Raw genomic sequence first — 19478 nt, forward strand, 5'->3', positions numbered from 1 at the left:
CAATGATGGCGGAGTCCAGCACGTGAGTGCAAAAGACAAGGCTGAAGCGTTTGCAACCATCTTCAGCCAGAAGTGCCGAGTGGATGATCCATCTCAGCCTCCTCCCGATATCCCCACCATCACGGAAGCCAGTCTTCGGCCAATTCGATTCACTCCACGTGATATCAAGAAACGGCTGAGTGCACTGGATACAGCAAAGGCTATGGGCCCCGACAGCATCCCAGCTGTAGTGCTGAAGACTTGTGCTCCAGAACTAGCTGCGCCTCTAGCCAAGCTGTTCCAGTACAGCTACAACACTGGCATCTACCCGACAATGTGGAAAATTGCCCAGGTATGTCCTGTCCACAAAACGCAGGACAAATCCAATCCGGCCAATTACCGCCCCATCAGTCTACTCTCAATCATCAGCAAAGTGATGGAAGGTGTCGTCGACAGTGCTATCAAGCGGCACTTACTCACCAATAACCTGCTCACCGATGCTCAGTTTGGGTTCCGCCAGGACCACTCGGCTCCAGACCTCATTACAGCCTTGGTCCAAACATGGACAAAAGAGCTGAATTCCAGAGGTGAGGTGAGAGTGACTGCCCTTGACATCAAGGCAGCATTTGACCGAGTGTGGCACCAAGGAGCCCTAGTAAAATTGAAGTCAATGGGAATCAGGGGGAAAACTCTCCAGTGGCTGGAGTCATACCTAGCACAAAGGAAGATGGTAGTGGTTGTTGGAGGCCAATCATCTCAGCCCCAGGGCATTGCTGCAGGAGTTCCTCAGGGCAGTGTCCTAGGCCCAACCATCTTCAGCTGCTTCATCAATGACCTTCCCTCCATCATAAGGTCAGAAATGGGGATGTTCGCTGATGACTGCACAGTGTTCAGTTCCATTCGCAACCCCTCAGATAATGAAGCAGTCCGAGCCTGCATGCAGCAAGACCTGGACAACATCCAGGCTTGGGTTCATAAGTGGCAAGTAACATTCGCGCCAGATAAGTGCCAGGCAATGAACATCTCCAACAAGAGAAAGTCTAACCACCTCCCCTTGACATTCAACGGCATTACCATCGCCGAATCCCCCACCATCAACATCCTGGGGGTCACCATTGACCAGAAACTGAACTGGACCAGCCATATAAATACTGTGGCTACAAGAGCAGGTCAGAGGCTGGGTATTCTGCGGCGAGTGACTCACCTCCTGACTCCCCAAAGCCTTTCCACCATCTACAAGGCACAAGTCAGGAGTGTGATGGAATACTCACCACTTGCTTGGATGAGTGCAGCTCCAACAACACTCAAGAAGCTCGACACCATCCAAGATAAAGCAGCCTGCTTGATTGGCACCCCATCCACCACCCTAAACATTCACTCCCTTCACCACCGGCGCACTGTGGCTGCAGTGTGCACCATCCACAGGATGCACTGCAGCAACTCGCCAAGGCTTCTTCGACAGCACCTCCCAAACCCGCGACCTCTACCACCTAGAAGGACAAGAGCAATAGGCGCATGGGAACAGCACCACCTGCACGTTCCCCTCCAAGTCACACACCATCCCGACTTGGAAATATATCGCTGTTCCTTCATCGTCGCTGGGTCAAAATCCTGGAACTCCCTTCCTAACAGCACTGTGGGAGAACCGTCACCACACGGACTGCAGCGGTTCAAGAAGGCGGCTCACCACCACCTTCTCAAGGGCAATTAGGGATGGGCAATAAATGCCGGCCTCGCCAGCGACGCCCACATCCCGTGAACGAATAAAAAAAAACACGAATCTCTTATGTGACACCTTATCGAAGGCATGCTGAAACTGCATGTACATCACACCCACTGCATTGCTCTTGTCTACTCTTTCTGTTATTTCTTCAAAAGAATTTAATAAGGTCTATGTACAAATCCATGCTGACTTTTTAAAAATTATTATATTCTCTGGCCTGGATTTTAACACCCCTCACCTGGTGGAATCAATACAGTGGGGGAGGGAGGGGCAGGGGGAGGGGTTTGGTAGCAGTTAAAATAAAGTGGAGAAACTTACCCACTCCTTTCCTGCCCCCCATCCGACTGACTGCAATTTTAAACTACAGGTGGCAGGACACTCATCCCCAAGTCGGCGGGTCCTCTTTAAATATGCAGATTGGGCCTCAATGATGTCATTGGGGCCCGGTCTGCGATTTTAACTTGAGGCCGGGGTCGGGGGGTGGGGGGGGAGGGAAGCAGTGGTGTCATCCCAGTCAAGTCGAAGACCACAAGAGGCCCAGGAAGGTAAGTTTTTAATTTTTTTATGTTTCCTCCTGAGACAAGGGGGGCTCCTCCAGGTCTCACAAGGAAGCCTTGGGCCTCCCTTTCCTGCTTCCCTGACTCCCCTGATCGTGATCACCTCGGAGACCCACCCTCTCCTCACAACTTACCCTTCCCACCGGTGCCTGGTGAGGGCCTCCTGCTGCCCGAAATCCTGTTCCCAGCCCCCGGCCCCTCACCCCCCCCCCCCCACCCCCCCCCAGCCAGGCACTGATTCCTGCTATTTTGTATGGAAAAGTGCTTCCTGATTTCCCTCCTGAACGGCCTAGCTCTAATTTTAAGACTATGCCCTCTTGTTCTGGATTCCCCCACCAGAGGAAATAGTTTTTCTGATACATTTTGCTCCAGTCAACCTGCTCAACAGTTTCCTCATCTCTGCCTTGGATGTCCTTGTTCTTAGAAAATCAATTATTGTCTTCCTCCCTGTCGCACCCCTGATACAGCCCCACATCTTCACTCCCTCAAGTCAGAGGGGTGCAAACTCAAGCGTACCTGGATCACAACTGCCTTCGTCATCAATCGCCAGACCCAGCTTGACTGCATCAAGCACCACTTTGCTTCCCTCCCTCAGCCAAACCTGCCCATTAGTCCAGAGCAAGGGCAAGTCCAGGCTCCTTTGCTCCATGACCAAAAGTCACCATAAACCTCTCTCGCTGTCCGTCCACCCTCACTTCAAACACAAAACGCGAGGAGCTCATGGATTTCTTCATCTCCAAAACAGAGACCATCCATGCAACCACCCCCGTCTCTTTCTCCTGCCACCAACCTCCCCACTCTCCCACCAACTCTTCACTCTCTTGCAGTTTCTCACTCACCCCCACCCCCCAGCCCTCTACAAGCTCATGTCATCCTTGAGACCCCACCATTCATCCCCTTCCCAATCAACTCCTGACTACTCAACTCCCCTTCGTGATCCCCTGCTCATCCTGTCTCATCTCCAACCTCCCTTTACTCTCTAAGGTCCTCAAGCACATCATTGCCTCCCAGCTCAATACCCATTTCGCCCAAAACTCCCTATTCGAAGGCCTTCAGTCCAGCTTGCCCTCTTCTCACAGCACTGAATGGGCACTGGTTGTGCGGCTGCATTATCTCTCTCCAACCTCCTTGACTTTTCCATAGCATTCACCATCGTTCACCATGCTAATCTCCTCCTCTTCCTCCACATTGCCAGGCTGCCTGTCTGACATCAAGTACTGGATAAGTTACAACTTCTTCCAGCTCAGCATCGGGAAGACAGAATCCATCTTCCTCAGCCCTACGACAAGCTCCTCTCTCTGGTCACTGATTCCATCCCGCTTCCTGGCCACTCCCTCACGAACTAACTGCAACCTGGGCGTACAATTCAACCTGAGCGAAACTTTTAATCCCACATCCTATCCATCTCCAGGCCACTTGGTTCCACTTTTGTCCCTATCTCAACCCATCTCCGCTGACCTCCGTTCCGCTAATATCCAGAAATATAACTTGTCCCAACACTGTCGCATGTATCCTGCCTCACACCAAGTCCTGTCTGCTCATCACTCCCCTCTCTGCTGAACTACGTTGGCTCCCCAATCCCCAATGGATTAAGTTCAGAATCACAGAATCATAGAATGGTTACAGCACAAAAGGAGGCCACTCAGCCCATCGAACATGTGTCAGCTCTTTGTAAGACTAATCCAGTTAGTCCCGCTCTTTCCCCGTAGCCCTGCAAATTATTTCCCTTCTAGTATTTATCCAGTTCCTTTTTGAAAGCCACGATTGAATCTGCTTCCACCACCCTTTCACGCAGAGCATTCCAGATCATAACTACTCACTGCAGAAAAAATGTTTTTCCTCATGTCACCTTTGGTTCTTTTGCTAATCAGCTTAAACCTGTATCGTCTGGTTCCCGCCCCTTCCGCCAATGGGGTCAGTTTCTCTATTTACTTTATCCAAACCCTTCATAAGGAAATAAGGAAGGGCAGGTGACAGAAGTGTTAGTGAGGGATCACTTTGGGACCAGTGATTATAATTCCATTAGTTTTAAGATAGCTATGGAGAATGATAGGTCTGGCCCAAAAGTTAAAATTCTAAATTGGGGAAAGGCCAATTTTGATGGTATTAGACAGGAACTTTCAGAAGTTGATTGGGAGAGTCTGTTGGCAGGCAAAGGGACATCTGGTAAGTGGGAGGCTTTCAAAAGTGTGTTAACCAGGGTTCAGGGTAAGCACATTCCTTATAAAGTGAAGGGCAAGGCTGGTAGAAGTAGGGAACCTTGGATGACTCGGGAGATTGAGGCCCTAGTCAAAAAGAAGAAGGAGGCATATGACATGCATAGGCAGCTGGGATCAAGTGGATCCCTTGAAGAGTATAGAGATTGCCGGAGTAGAGTTAAGAGAGAAATCAGGAGGGCAAAAAGGGGACATGAGATTGCTTTGGCAGATAAGGCAAAGGAGAATCCAAAGAGCTTCTACAAATACATAAAGGGCAAAAGAGTAACTGGGGAGAGAGTAGGGCCTCTTAAGGATCAACAAGGTCATCTATGTGCGGAACCACAAGAGATGGGTGAGATCCTAAATGAATATTTCACATCGGTATTTACGGTTGAGAAAGGCATGGATGTTAGGGAACTTGGGGAAATAAATAGTGATGTCTTGAGGAGTGTATATATTACAGAGAGGGAGGTGCTGGAAGTCTTAACGCGCATCAAGGTAGATAAATCTCCGGGACCTGATGAAATGTATCCCAGGACGTTATGGGAGGTTAGGGAGGAAATTGCGGGTCCCCTAGCAGAGATATTTGAATCATCGACAGCTGCAGGTGAGGTGCCTGAAGATTGGAGGGTAGCAAATGTTGTGCCTTTGTTTAAGAAGGGCGGCAGGGAGAAGCCTGGGAACTACAGACCGGTGAGCCTGACATCTGTAGTGGGTAAGTTGTTAGAGGGTATTCTGAGAGACAGGATCTACAGGCATTTGGAGAGGCAGGGACTGATTAGGAACAGTCAGCATGGTTTTGTGAGAGGAAAATCATGTCTCACGAATTTGATTGAGTTTTTTGAAGGGGTAACCAAGAAGATAGATGAGGGCTGTGCAGTAGACGTGGTCTACATGGACTTCAGCAAAGCCTTTGACAAGGTACCGCATGGTAGGTTGTTACGTAAGGTTAAATCTCACGGGATCCAAGGTGAGGTAGCCAATTGGATACAAAATTGGCTTGACGACAGAAGGTGGTTGTAGAGGGTTGTTTTTCAAACTGGAGGCCTGTGTCCAGCGGTGTGCCTCAGGGATCGGTGCTGGGTCTGCTGTTATTTGTTATTTATATTAATGATTTGGATGAGAATTTAGGAGGCATGGTTAGTAAGTTTGCAGATGACACCAAGGTTGGTGGCATTGTGGACAGTGAAGAAGGTTATCTAGGATTGCAACGGGATCTTGATAAATTGGGCCAGTGGGCCGATGAATGGCAGATGGAGTTTAATTTAGATAAATGTGAGGTGATGCATTTTGGGAGATCGAATCGGGCCAGGACCTACTCCGTTAATGGTAGGGCGTTGGGGAGAGTTATAGAACAAAGAGATCTGGGAGTACAGGTTCATAGCTCCTTGAAAGTGGAGTCACAGGTGGATAGGGTGGTGAAGAAGGCATTCAGCATGCTTGGTTTCATTGGTCAGAACATTGAATACAGGAGTTGGGATGTCTTGTTGAAGTTGTACAAGACATTAGTAAGGCCACACTTGGAATACTGTGTACAGTTCTGGTCACCCTATTATAGAAAGGATATTATTAAACTAGAAAGAGTGCAGAAAAGATTTACTAGGATGCTATCGGGACTTGATGGTTTGACTTATAGGGAGAGGTTGGATAGACTGGGACTTTTTTCCCTGGAGAGTAGGAGGTTAAGGGGTGATCTTATAGAAGTCTATAAAATAATGAGGGGCATAGATAAGGTCGATAGTCAAAATCTTTTCCCAAAGGTAGGGGAGTCTATAACGAGGGGACATAGATTTAAGGTGAGAGGGGAGAGATACAAAAGGGTCCAGAGGGGCAATTTTTTCACTCAAAGGGTGGTGAGTGTCTGGAACGAGCTGCCAGAGGCAGTAGTAGAGGCGGGTACAATTTTGTCTTTTAAAAAGCATTTGGACAGTTACATGGGTAAGATGGGTATAGAGGGATATGGGCCAAGTGCAGGCAATTGGGACTAGCTTAGTGGTATAAACTGGGCGACATGGACATGTTGGGCTGAAGGGCCTGTTTCCATGTTGTAACTTCTATGATTCTATGATATGATTTTGAACATTTCTATCAAATCTCCTCTTAATCTTCTCTGCTCTAGGGAGGACAACCCTAGCTTCTCCAGTCGATTCAAGTAACTGAAGTCCCTCATCCCTGGAACCATTCTAGTAAATCTCTTCTGTACCCTCTCTAAAGCCTTCGCATCCTTCCTAAAATGCAGTGCCCAGAATTGGACACAATACTCCAGTTGTAGCCGACCCAGTGTTTTATAAAGGTTCATCATAACTTCCTTGCTTTTGTATTCTCTGCCTCTATTTATAAAGCCCAGGATCCCGTATGCTTTTTTAACCGCTTTCTCAACCTGTCTTGCCACCTTCAAAGGTTTGTGCACATATACCCCCAGATCTCTCCATTCCTTTTAGAATTGTACCATTTAGTTTATATTGCTTCTCCTCATTCTTCCTGCTAAAATGTAATACTTTGCACTTCTCTGCCTTAAATTTCATCTACCATGAGTCCGCCCATTCCACCAGCTTGTCTATGTCCTCTTGAAGTCTATCACTATCCTCCTCACACTTTGCTGGACTTCCTAGTTTTGTGTCATCAGCAAATTTTGAAATTGTGTCCTGTACACCCAAGCCCAAGTCATTAATACATACCAAAAAAAGCAGTACTTCTAACAATGACCCCTGTATACCTTCCTCCTGTACGAAAAACAACCGTTCACCACTACTCTCTGTTTCCTGTCACTTAACTAATTTTGTATTCATGCTGCCTTCATCCTCATCTTCAAATCTCTCCAGGCCCTTGCCCCGCCCGATCCCTGCAAACTCTTTCAGCTCTACATTTCCTCCTGAACCCATTTTTCCTCTGACAAGTTGGCAGCAGGTTCACAACTCTGACTGTCAGAGTGAAATGCTGATGGTTGGCTTGTATGATGTGGTTATGAAGAAGTCATTGGGTACAGGAAAAGTTCAGTCGGACTGGAAGCAGCAAACCCAGTACTTAAGTATAAAACAGGCAACAACTTTGGCCCAAGAAACTACACATTGGCCTAACATCAACAAGGCTAACATGGTGCCTATAGTCAAAAGGGGAAACAAAGCAGAGACAAGCAACCATAGACCCATTAGTCTTACCTACATTCTATGTAAAATAATGGAATCGATTATCAGGAGTAAATATGAGGATCATCGATATAATAATAACAACACAAACCGCAGTCAGAATGGATTGGAAGACCCAGCTTGACCAACCTATAGTTTTCCATAAAGGAAGTGACAGCCTGAGTGGACTGTGATAAGCCCTAAACTTCCAAAAGGCTTTTGACCAAGTTCCACATGAAAGACTGTTAGTTAAACTCAAAGCTGTAGAGACTCAGGGTACACCTGGGAATGGATAACAAATTGGCTGAAGGCTAAAAAACAATGATTACTCTTCAAAGGAGTTATGTCAGGGTAAGGGGGAATACTAAGTAGAGTGGTCCAAGTCTCGGTGTTGGGACCCTACTGTCTAATTTACGTAAGTGACCTGGATTCAGAAACTCAATTCAATTTAGTCAAATTTACAGATGATACCAAACCAGGAAGGGGAGTGGAATTAGAGAAGGCAGCTCAGAAATAACAGAATAAGTTGGATAAAATATGTAAACAGTTGGACAATGGCAGATGACATTTAATGCAGACAACTGTAAAGTAATGGACATTGGAGGAAAAAAATAAGTGATACAAATATTGCAGGAATGGTGTTGAAATAGATGAAGATGAAGACCCAGGAGTCTTAGTTAACTCAACACTCAGCAAGTCCAAGCAATGTAAAGCAGCAATCAACAAAGCCAACAAAAATAGTTGAACTACATAGTCAAAATGGTAGAATATAAGTCAGAGAAAGTTGTACCAAACTGTACAGGGCTTTGGTCAGACCGCATCCAGAGTCACCAACACACAAGGGAGACATTTAAGCACAGGAGATAGTTCAGAGAAGAGCCACAGCTGGTCCCTACTGTCAAAGGACTGAGTTATGAGAAAAGACTAGAGAAATTTGGGCTTTTCAGGATGAGAGGCGATCCAATTGAGGGATATAAGATAGTAAATAGTATGGAAAAGGTTAACTGGGAATATTACTTTTAAGTTAAATTATAGTAGCACAAGAGGACATAGACTCAAACCAGTAAAAGGTAAATTTAGGACTGGCGTCAGGAAATTCTTCTTTACACAAAGAGTAGTCAGTGTGTGGAATAAACTCCCAGGAAGGGTGGTGGAGAGGTAACCCTGGAATCATTTAAGAAACAATCAGATGCTGAAATGGGTAGGACTTCAGAATCTTGATAGATTAACTAAGATGGGCCGAATGGCCTTCCTTATCCGTAACTATCTTGTGAATAACAGGTAAAACAAAGGAAGCTATATTTAAACAGCTGGAGGAGAACTGCCACCTCAAGAACTCCTCCCCCAACATTTTCCTTCCTCTAAGATATTATGATACAATATAGAAATACTTTAAAGAGGAAGGAACGTCTGGGGTGGGGGGGGGGGGGGGGCAGGGGTGAAGTTCTTTTTATTCAAAGTATAGAAAATAGATTGACCAGACGTTCTTGTTTGACTGCTTTGTTTTGATTAACGCCTTGGATTTAGTCTCACGACTCCTATTTTATTGTAGTCTTCAATCTCTCACCAATATTGTTTATTTCTGTAAATGATGTTATTTGTGAATGATGTAGTTAGCCTTATAGGGGTTTGGGCTGGCTGATATTATCCGACCCCTCTGAAGCAACTAGAGTTGTAATACTTGTAGTACATGCTACCCAGCAGCAAGTTTACAATAAAAGGAAGGATTGTGCTAAATGAATAAGCTCAAGTTTCAGATGATGAAGCCTCTGAGTTCACCTAGAGTCTATAATTTAAATTGAAATTAGCACGCAGTTAGATAAAGAGAAAGTAGATGTAGACAGTTTGGAATTCATAGAATTCTTTGAGGAGGTAACATATATGGTAGATGGGGAAATACAGTGGCTATTGTGTACATGGACTTCAGGAGAACCTCTGACAAGGCACCACACGATAGATTACTGGAGGATATTAAAGGGTATGGAACTAGGGGGAAGATAGCAAACTGGATTAAAAATTGGTTATAAGGAGAAAACAGAAAGTAGGAGTTAAGGGCAGATTTTCAGAGTGTTTGGAAATGGCTAGTGGAATCCCACAGGGTTCAATGATTTGGATATAGGCCGAGAGGGAGTGGTGTTGAATTTTGCAGATGATGCCTTAGAAGATCAAATGAAGCTGCAGAGGGATGTTGATAAGATGGGGGAATGGGCTAAAAATTGGCAGATGGAATTCAATACCAGTAAGTGTGAGGTGGTGGCATTTTGGTAAAAAAAATACAAGCAGTAACGATACTGTGAATGGGAGTAGGTTTGGGGTGGCAGGGGAGCAGAGGGATTTGGGGGCTGCAGGTTCACAGGACATTAAACACATCCCCTCAGGTTGATAAGGCTGTAAAAGAAGCTAATGGGATTCTAGGCTTTATCACAAGAGGTATAGAATATAAAAGCTAAGAGGTAATGATGAGCCCATATAAAACCTTAAGACCTCAGTAAGAGGACCGTGTGCAGTATTGGGCTCCACACTATATCAAGGATATTTAGAGAGGGTACAACACTGATTCACTAGGATGCAGCCTGTGGTCCAGGTACTAGAGGGGTGGGTTGCGATGGACAGTTTGGGTACTAGAGGGATAGCAAATACAAATACAAAGAAAGACTTGAAAAATGTACAAAGATTACAGGGTGATATGATGGTAGTGTTTAAAATTATGAAGGGATGGAACATATAGAAGCAGATTGTTCCCAGTTGTCGAGGAGTCAAGAACGAGGGGCCACAGATACAAGATTAAATGTAAGAGAGAACAGGAGAAACTTCTTTACAGAGAGTTGTGAAGCTGTGGAATTCACTTCCAGGGTTAGTGGTTGAGGCCAAAACTATGTCAACATTGAAGATTAGATTGGATAGGTGGATGAAGGGGTATGGAAACAGGATAGGTAAATGTGAGTAGGACTACTTGCTCAGGAGGAAGGTAAACACCAACATGGGCTGGTTGGGCCAAATGGCCTGTTTCCTTGTAACTTCTATGTATTTCTATGTAAGTGGAATAGATAAGGGAAGCCACGAATATTAAAAACAAATGGATAAAGTAATCAAGAATGTTACTGCAAAGTAAGCCAGGAAAGCAAGGCCAGTAAATTTAAAATAAAATATTTACTCAAAGAATGAGAAACGTTTAGAATAATCTACCAGGTAAAGTCCTGGAGCCAAAGTCATTAGAAATCTTCAAAATGAAAGAGGATGCAAATGTGGAAGAGTTAGGGTACCAGAGGGATGGGCTTTGACAGGAGAGTTAGGGTATCAGAGGGATGGGCTGTGATGGGAGAGTTAGGGTATCAGAGGGATGGACTGTCATGGGAGAGTTCGGGTACCAGAGGGATGGGCTGTGATGGGAGAGTTAGGGTATCAGAGGGATGGGCTGTGATGGGAGAGTTAGGGTATCAGAGGGATGGGCTGTGATGGGAGAGTTAGGGTATCAGAGGGATGGGCTGTGATGGGAGAGTTCGAGACTAGAGGGATGGGCTGTGATGGGAGAGTTTGGGACCGGAGGGATGGGTTGTGATGGGAGAGTAAGGGTACCAGAGGGTGGGCTGTGACGGGAGGGTTAGGGTATCAGAGGGATGGGTTGCGATGGGAGGGTCCGGGTATCAGAGAGATGGGCTGTGATGGGAGGGTCCGGGTATCAGAGGGATGGGTTGTGATATCAGAGGGATGGGCTGTGATGGGAGGGTCCGGGTATCAGAGGGATGGGCTGTGATGGGAGGGTCCAGGTACTAGAGGGGTGGGTTGCGATGGACAGTTTGGGTACTAGAGGGATGAGCTCCGGTGGGAGAGTTGGGGTATCAGGGATGATATCCAATGAGCCAAATTGGCCTTTTCTTGACTTGATTTTCCTTTGTGTTCGTGTCTGTGTGTTGCTGCACATTCGTAAGTCTGGATGGGGTGGTTTGCACTACATCAGCAGCACTAACTAAGTTATACCCTGATATTATGGCTCAGATTGCAGATTTAGAAGATTGCAGTAAAACACTTTGTAATGTGGTTTGCTGAAAGCAGCATTTAATACAGGCCACTAATACAGGCCACTAATACAATCAGCTGGGAGTAGCTCACAATGAAAGATGCGGAGAGTCAGAGGGAAAGAGGAGCCTGGCCTGAAAAGGCCCCTATCATCCTACAATTCTCCCAGAGACACATCTGCTGTGCAGTGAGGGATTAGCCCTCAGTATGTCAACCAGCACTCCCTTCATCATCTCTCCCAGAGCCCTACTGTACAGTGAAAGATCACCAATCAATACATGAACCAGCACTCCTCAAAATCAACTGTCCGAGAGTCACCATTGCTGTGAGTCTAAGGACCAGCTCTCAACACGTAAACCTACTCTCCCCTGAATCAGCTCTAGAACACGCTCAATATACAACTAAGAATCAAATTCCCATTAGACCGAGTCTTCCTGGCCAGCTGTTCCCTCCAGTTGATTCTAGGACACAGTGTTGCGATTGCCTCTGTCTAGCCCTCTGTCCTCTGCCGCACTGGAGGGTTGTCTCAGAGGTACAGGCAAGTTCAAGAAATTAAATAGTATCAGCACTTCTCAAATAAACACAGAAACAGCTGGAAATGCACAGTTGGTTAGTCAGAATCTGAAAAGAGAAAAGACAGGTGAATGTTTTGATGAAGAGCCAAACCTTACCCGGCTTTGTTCTCTCAAACGCTGGCTAAATTTCTGGGGTATTTCCAGCATTTTCTGTTTTTATTTCAGATTTCACAGTATTCTTTCTAATGGTAGTACCATCAGTTAGTAAGTGACACAGTAACTACCACACAGAGTGTGGCAATAGTCATTGTAGGATTTAACCCTCGCTGGTAACAAGGGGTCAGACCACGTATCCTGCAGTTGCATGTATCTGTGTATATGTAGCATTTGTTGGTACATAAGAATGTATGTACGTGTGTGTGTGCCTGTAGTTAGTAGCATGTGATTGTATTCAATCTGATGTGCGTGTGGGTGTGTGTGTGTGCTTAATATATGTTAATGTATGTTAATACGTAATTAGATCAGATTCAGCACACAGTAAACGTGGAGGTGGACTCTGGGAGGCGCACTCCGGGTATCAGTTAATGGGAAGACCATTTACTCAGAACATGAGCAGATCAGAGTGTGTGTGGGGTAATCCGAAAATAACATCACTACGTGTGTAAATACGTAACTGAACTGAACTAGGCAGGTCTGCTATAAACTGTGGACCGGGACTGCCAGATACAGAGCGAGCTGGAATGGGCTGCTGTAAAACATGGAGCAGGACTCTCAGATACAGAGCGAGCTGGAATGGGCTGCTGTAAAACATGGAGCAGGACTCTCAGATACAGAGCGAGCTGGAATGGGCTGCTGTAAAACGTACGACATGGGGTCAAAAGAGGATCACACTGCAGTGTTTGGTCAGTACATCACTCAGATTAATGGCAGCTTGTATCCTTGTGTCCAATTGGAAGCACAGGTTGGCTCCAGGAAGGACTCACACTTCCCATACATATCTACATGAAGCAGGAATGGGAGCTGTCCTGACGCCCTCTCCTCACACAACACACATGCTGAGATTAATTACCTCCTGCCATCGCTCAGAGCCAAAGCACAGCACTAGTTATTTATAGCCAAGCCTGAAGATGTCCCAAGAGACAACAAGACTCCTTTCCTCTCTCTCCTGCCAAGGGACTCAGTACCACAAGCACATATTAAACTATACGTATTAACAAAGGAACAAAGAAAAACATCTTGCATTTATAAATGCGGCTTAAAATGTCACAACGTTTCAAAATGAAGTGCAGTGACTGCTATGTAGGCAATGCAGCACCCATTCTGCACCAGTTACATCCCACAAGCAGCAGTGAAATGGTTTAACGTTTCCTACATTACAATAATGACTACACTTCAAAAGTAATTCATTGGCTGAAAAGCGCTTTGGGACGTCCTGAGGTTGTGAAAGGTGCTACATAAACATACGTTCTTTCTCTCTATCTCTCTCTCTCTTATCCGTGTCAGCAGTGGTATCTCTCTCGCCTCACAGTCATGAAGGTTGTGGGTTCAAGTCCCACTCCAGAGACTTGAGAACATAAATTGGGCTGACACTTCAGTGCAGCCCTGAGGGAGTGCTGCACTGTCAGAGGTGCCTTCTTTCAGATGAGACGTTAAACTGAGGCCCTGTCTGTCCTCTTAGGTAGACGCAAAAGATCCCATGGCATTATTTCAAAGAAGAAGAGGGGAGATCTCCCCGGTGTCCTGGCTAATATTTATCCCTCAAACAACATCACTAAAAAACAGATTATCTGGTCATTATCACATTGCTGTTTGTGGGATCTTGCTGTGCACAAATTGGCTGCCGCGTTTCCTACATTACAATAGTGACTACACTTCAAAAGTATTTCATTGGCTGCAAAGCTCTTTGGGACGTCCTGAGGTTGTGAAAGGCGCTATAGAAATGCAAAGTCTCTCTCTTTCTCTCTTAAGGTGATGACGATTGAGGGAGGAATGTTGACCAAGACACCGGGTGAACTCCCTGCCCTCCTTTGAGCTACAAGATCTTCACCATCCAACAGCAGAGATGGGGCTTGGTGGTTAGAGAGGGGCTTGGCGATGGGTGTCTGACTCCACTCAGTGCTCGTGCTCCTTGCGGCAGAGTGTGGATGGACCCACGGCTGCATCCACTTCACTCAGCACCTGATCTAAGCCATACTGAGCAGTGAGGTGCCAGGCAGTAGCTGCAGAGAGCCACCCAGCTGGGGAAGGGAAAATCAGAGGGGAGAGTCCTGACTGGCTACTGCCTGACACCTGGTTACAGGGGATAAAATTATGAAAAAAGGACTAAACATACCCTAAATATCCACATAAAGAAAATGGAAAGAGAAATGGAACATATTATTTTTTTTGACGTGTACAGATACCCGATCCTCTGTGTGAGCACCTGCTTAGAGTTTACGGTGTAAATCATGAAAAGGTATGATATTTTGTGCATTACAAGCTAGACATATGGTTTAATGACACCTACATTGTGCAGGCTTGCTGGCAAGTTGATTGTGTGGGCAGAATACCGTACACAGTGTCCCACCAAGGTCTAGCCTCATCACAATCTCGCCACTCTGCAACTCTCTGGTCTGAATACTGACCTCAGTCATGTCACACTTCAGCTGTAACCACATTTTCAAAGCTCTTCGCCCATCACCCCTGTGCTCACTGACCTACATTGGTTCCCGGTCCAGCAACGCCTCCATTTTAAAATTTTCATCCTTGAGTTCAAATCCCTCCATAGCCTCGCCCCTCTGTATCTCTGTAACCTCCTCCAACCCTCCAACCCTCCGAGATCTCTGCACTCCACCAACTCTTGTGCATCCCCGATTCCTTCGCTCCACCATTGGCGGCTGCATCTTTAGACTCTAAGCTCTGGAATTCCCTCCCTAACCTCTCTGCCTCTCCAGCTCCCGCTCCACCTTAAAACCTACCTCTTTGACCAAGCTTTTGGTCACCTGTCCTAATGTCTCCTTCTTTGGCCCGGTGTTAATTTTTGTCTGAATACACTTCTGTGATACGCCTTGGGATATTATTTTACTACGTTAAAGGCACTAAATAAATGCAAGTTGTTGTTGTTTTTGTTGTTGTTGACCTGCACTTCAAACCCTGCCCCCATCCCATCCATTGCCAAGAGCACTTATTTCCACCTTTGCAACATTGCCCACCTCCACCCCTATCTCAGCCACTCCGCCACTGAAAGTCTTATCCACATTTTGCCACTCGATTGCTCCAATATTCTCCTAGCCAGTCTTCCATTCTCCATCCCCCACTAACTCCAATTTATCCAAAACTCAGCTGCCCGTATCCTGTCCCGCATTAATTCCTACTCCCTCATCATCCCCATCCTCGCTAAACAATTTTTGCCCTAGTACCCCAATGCTTTACATTTAAAATTCTTGTCCTCATCTTCAATTCCTCCCCACTGCCTCACTGCACCCTATCTCTGCAATTTCCTCCTGCTCTGGGGAGGGACCCCACCCAAAACACATTGTTCCTCTGAATCTGGCCTTTCCTGCTTTGCCCCCCTCCTCTCTGTCCCACCAATGTTGGCAAATAGTTAATCGTGAGTACTAGTAAATGTTGCTGATTAATACTCAATATTTGTAAATACTGCTGGTTAATAGTCAGGACTGGTAAATGTTGCTGATTAGTACTCAATATTTGTAGATACTGCTGGTTAATAGTCAGGACTAGTAATCATGTTATTGATTAGTACTCAATGTTAGTAAATGCTGCTGGTTAATAGTCAATACGAGTAAATGTTGCTCATTAGTACTCAATGTTTGTAAATGCTGCTGGCTAATAGTCAGCACTAGTTAATGGTACTGGTTAGCGCTCAGTGTTAGTAATTAATAGTTAGTATGAGGGAAAATTGCCAAGTTTACCTGGCTGCTGATGAGATCCTCGCACACTGCCAAGGCCATTTGGATGGCGTTGGGTTTGTGAGTGACAGCCGTGGCATTGAGCTGGATTTTGAAGGAGCCGTGTTTACGGTTCGCCTGCGCCACCGCCTCCTTGAAGATATTCTCCGTCTTCTTGGTGCTCAGGACCGCGCCGATGTTCACCACTTTGGGCGAAGTGTCCGCTTCCACCGGGAGCAGGGCGATGGCGAAGAGCAGCGGGAGGAGGCGCTGCATCCTGCGGCTGGCAGGGGCTCCCCGAGCCGGGCTCCTGCCTCTCCCGATCCCGCTGCTGATGTTCGCTCCTCTGGACCGGTCCCCGCTCCGTGCCGACCCTCGATGGGGAAGAGAGCGGTCTGTGAGTGATGCTGTGTTCCCCCCCCCCCCCCTGGCTCGGACCCGGCGAGAAGCCGGTGGAGTTGTGTGCCTCCGGATGCTGGGTCCTGCCTGCTCCTGGTTGCTGGGATGGATGGATGGGATGGATGGATGCTCTCTTTATCCTTGGCTCCCAAGGTTGCTGCAATGCTGCATTCAGCTCCCGTGTGATTGGTGCTGATGTTGCGATGGTCTGTGTTATCATTGGTTCCTAAACTTGCAGCTCCTGATCCAGCCCCTATATTATTGGCCCTCGCTTCCTAATCCCCAGTCTCACCCCTTCATAACTGGTTGCTATGGGTAATCCATCCCACAGAGGTACCCAGAGTGTACCATGATGCAGTTACCCTGTAATACCGTGATGCTCTAATGTGACATTACTGTGTTGAGGAATGGTGATGATTTAACAGTAACTCTGTGATGTGACTCTAGTTTTCTCTCAACCCATTTCTCTCCTCTACCCAGGGGGGAAGCAGGTCGGAGCTTCATTCAAATATTCAAAAGGGGTGAAGAAGAGGTCTCACTCTGGACACCCAGTGCCAACGTGCCTAGGAGACCTGGCAGGAACCTTTCAGGGAAGGGGCTTTAAGAGGCAGTGTTGGCTCTGGTAAGTATTTACAGGCCATTTCTGCTGGCACTTGAGCTTTTGTTGCTGTTAATTTTTTTTTCGCCCTCATCTCCCTTTCTTGGCTCCCATGGGATTTCCAATGGGAATTTGCCAAGCTTGTGGGTTCGGAAGAGGATAGGAGGACCTGCTTCATGCCCTCCCATCGACACCCTCGCCTCTACACCTGCAGAGAGAGGTGAAGTGACCTCGCTGTGGCAGCTTTAATGCTGGTGGAGACTCCACTCTTAAAAGAAGCTCCATCAGCAGATTCTGATGCCTGACTATCTGTTATCTTGGATGGTTCTTCAATAGTACCCCATCGCAGTATGTCTTTGTAAGACAGGTGAATCTGTAAAATATATAAGGAATATCAATCAAAAGGTATTAAGAAAGAACTTGCATTTATATCCTGCCTTTCACCTCCTCAGGACATCCCAAAATGCTTCACAGCCAATGAAGTACTTGTGAAGTGTAGTCACTGTTGTAATGTAGGGAACGTGACAGCCAGTCCCACAAACAGCAGTGAGATATACCACCCGTTAATCTGTTTTTGATGGTGTTAATTTAGGGATAAATGTTGCCCAGAACACCAGGAGAACTCCCCTGTTTTCCTTCAAATAGTGCCATGGGATCTTTTACCTCCACCTGAATAGGTAGGCAGGGGTTCAATTTAACATCTCATCCAAAAGTCAGCATCTCCAACAATATAATTTTCCATCAGTACTGCACTAAAGTGTCAACCTAGATTAAGTGCTTGAGTGGGGACCACTGAACCAAGGCTGACACTATTAGATGTGTCTTTTCCCCTTTTCTATAGTTTCACATCAGTGAATTAGGCTGGAGATTTCTCATTCATGTCTAAGGTTTTAAGATGCCAAATTAGCTCAGCTTTGAATCATCTGATACTACCCAGTTCAAACTGTATTAATAGTTACACAAGCCCAAACCAATCACAACTGGATCAGAGTACAACACTGAGTGCATTACCCCTTCTTGTCAGGTCTGACAGCTGAAGTAGGACACGGAGACACAACAACTAGCATAACTTGATTTAACAGCATCTCTTCTAACACAACTAATACCATCACAATGTTAAGTATTGAGATTTAAAATAAATACTTGTTTCTTAAGTGTATCACGTCATCTCAGCCTTAGCTGATTTTGCAGCTAGGAATTACAGAGTTATAATCAAAGTCCAAGACTGCAGTAAGGTTTAACAGTTAGTGGTGAATGTGACACCAACAAATTCAGCAATAGTCATTGCTCTGGAATAGGAATATAAAACATACAACCTCTTCCTTTGAGTTGGCTGGCTGCTATAGTACTGTACTGTACACTGTTACTTCATCTGGATTCAGAGACATAAACTATTAACTAATAGCTGTGATACACTTTACAAGTTTACCAGGTGTTGGTTAATTTGACGAACGCCTGGTGCTACACCATGTTTTTCGTTAGTGCTAGTTCATGACCAGAATACTGAGGCTATGACTCTAATTACCTCCAAGGTTTTTCCTGCTCGTTAATCTTCCTGTTGAACGACAGCACATCTTTGCTAGTGCTCAGTTCACTATTAGTACACTTATCCCAACCGTCCCAAGGCTTTTCCTGCTGTTTTACTCTTTTGTTGCAAGACCCAAAGCAATTACTCAGTTCATTATTCATGGCCTTGAGAGGTCCTGTTCAGACCCAGTTGAGCAGACTCCACCTTCATTGACCTACTGGTAACACCATGATATATAGATACTTCGCCTGAGTTTGTTTTGCAGAAGCCAGCTCAGATATCATCACTCACAGGTTAGGTGGGTTCAGCTGGAACAGAAGATCCAAGTGGAACAGACAACCCCGCCACCAAAGGGGCCCTTGACTCAATGTCCCAGAAGGTAACGCCTGCGTCCCCGGGAAGGAAGGAGGTCGACTTGGCCACGGACAAGGTGGGTATAAGCTCGGGAACATTGCTAATCACGCACATAGGGGACGATTTTCGGATGGCAGAGCGGGTGTGTTGGGGGCGGGGGGCTTCTAAAATCGTAGAAGTCCAGAGTGGGTTCGGAGCCCGGCTCCAACCCGCTGACCTCCGGGTTCCCCAGTGACACGTTCGGGTGCGCGTGCACCTCCCGAATGCGGGAGTCTCACCAGCAATTAAAGCCGGCGGGATGATAATTTACATAATTGTACACATAGTTAAAGTACTTGAGATACCTGATTGAGTAGACATTTTGGCAGGAGTGCAATTTTGAAGGATCCTCAGCGTGTTTCCCGTGCCGTGGGAAACACTCTCTGTTGCAACAGACGTGTTTCAGCCAGCAGCCAGTGGGAGATGCACAGGATTATTTGACAAGTGAGGAGAAAATCTCATTTATTGCAGCAGGGCTCTCTGTCACTTCAGACAAAGTTTTGGCTGAGAGACCTTTGTGTTTCCACTCAAAATTCTTACTTTCCACCCAAAACTCTGC

At 46.2% G+C, this 19478-nt stretch overlaps 1 protein-coding gene across 1 annotated transcript in view; it reads right to left on the reverse strand.

The window, feature by feature from the left end:
- Positions 1–16277, reverse strand: part of LOC137300372 (glutamate receptor ionotropic, NMDA 1) — a 223097-nt gene extending 206820 nt beyond the window's left edge. Inside the window, exon 1 of the mRNA XM_067969456.1 lies at positions 16026–16277. Coding sequence (XP_067825557.1) covers positions 16026–16277 — 252 coding nt within the window. The remainder of the gene's footprint in view (positions 1–16025) is intronic.
- Positions 16278–19478: the final 3201 nt, after the last annotated feature.

Source organism: Heptranchias perlo, chromosome 31 (genome assembly GCF_035084215.1).
Source record: "Heptranchias perlo isolate sHepPer1 chromosome 31, sHepPer1.hap1, whole genome shotgun sequence".
Lineage (NCBI taxonomy): Eukaryota > Metazoa > Chordata > Chondrichthyes > Hexanchiformes > Hexanchidae > Heptranchias > Heptranchias perlo.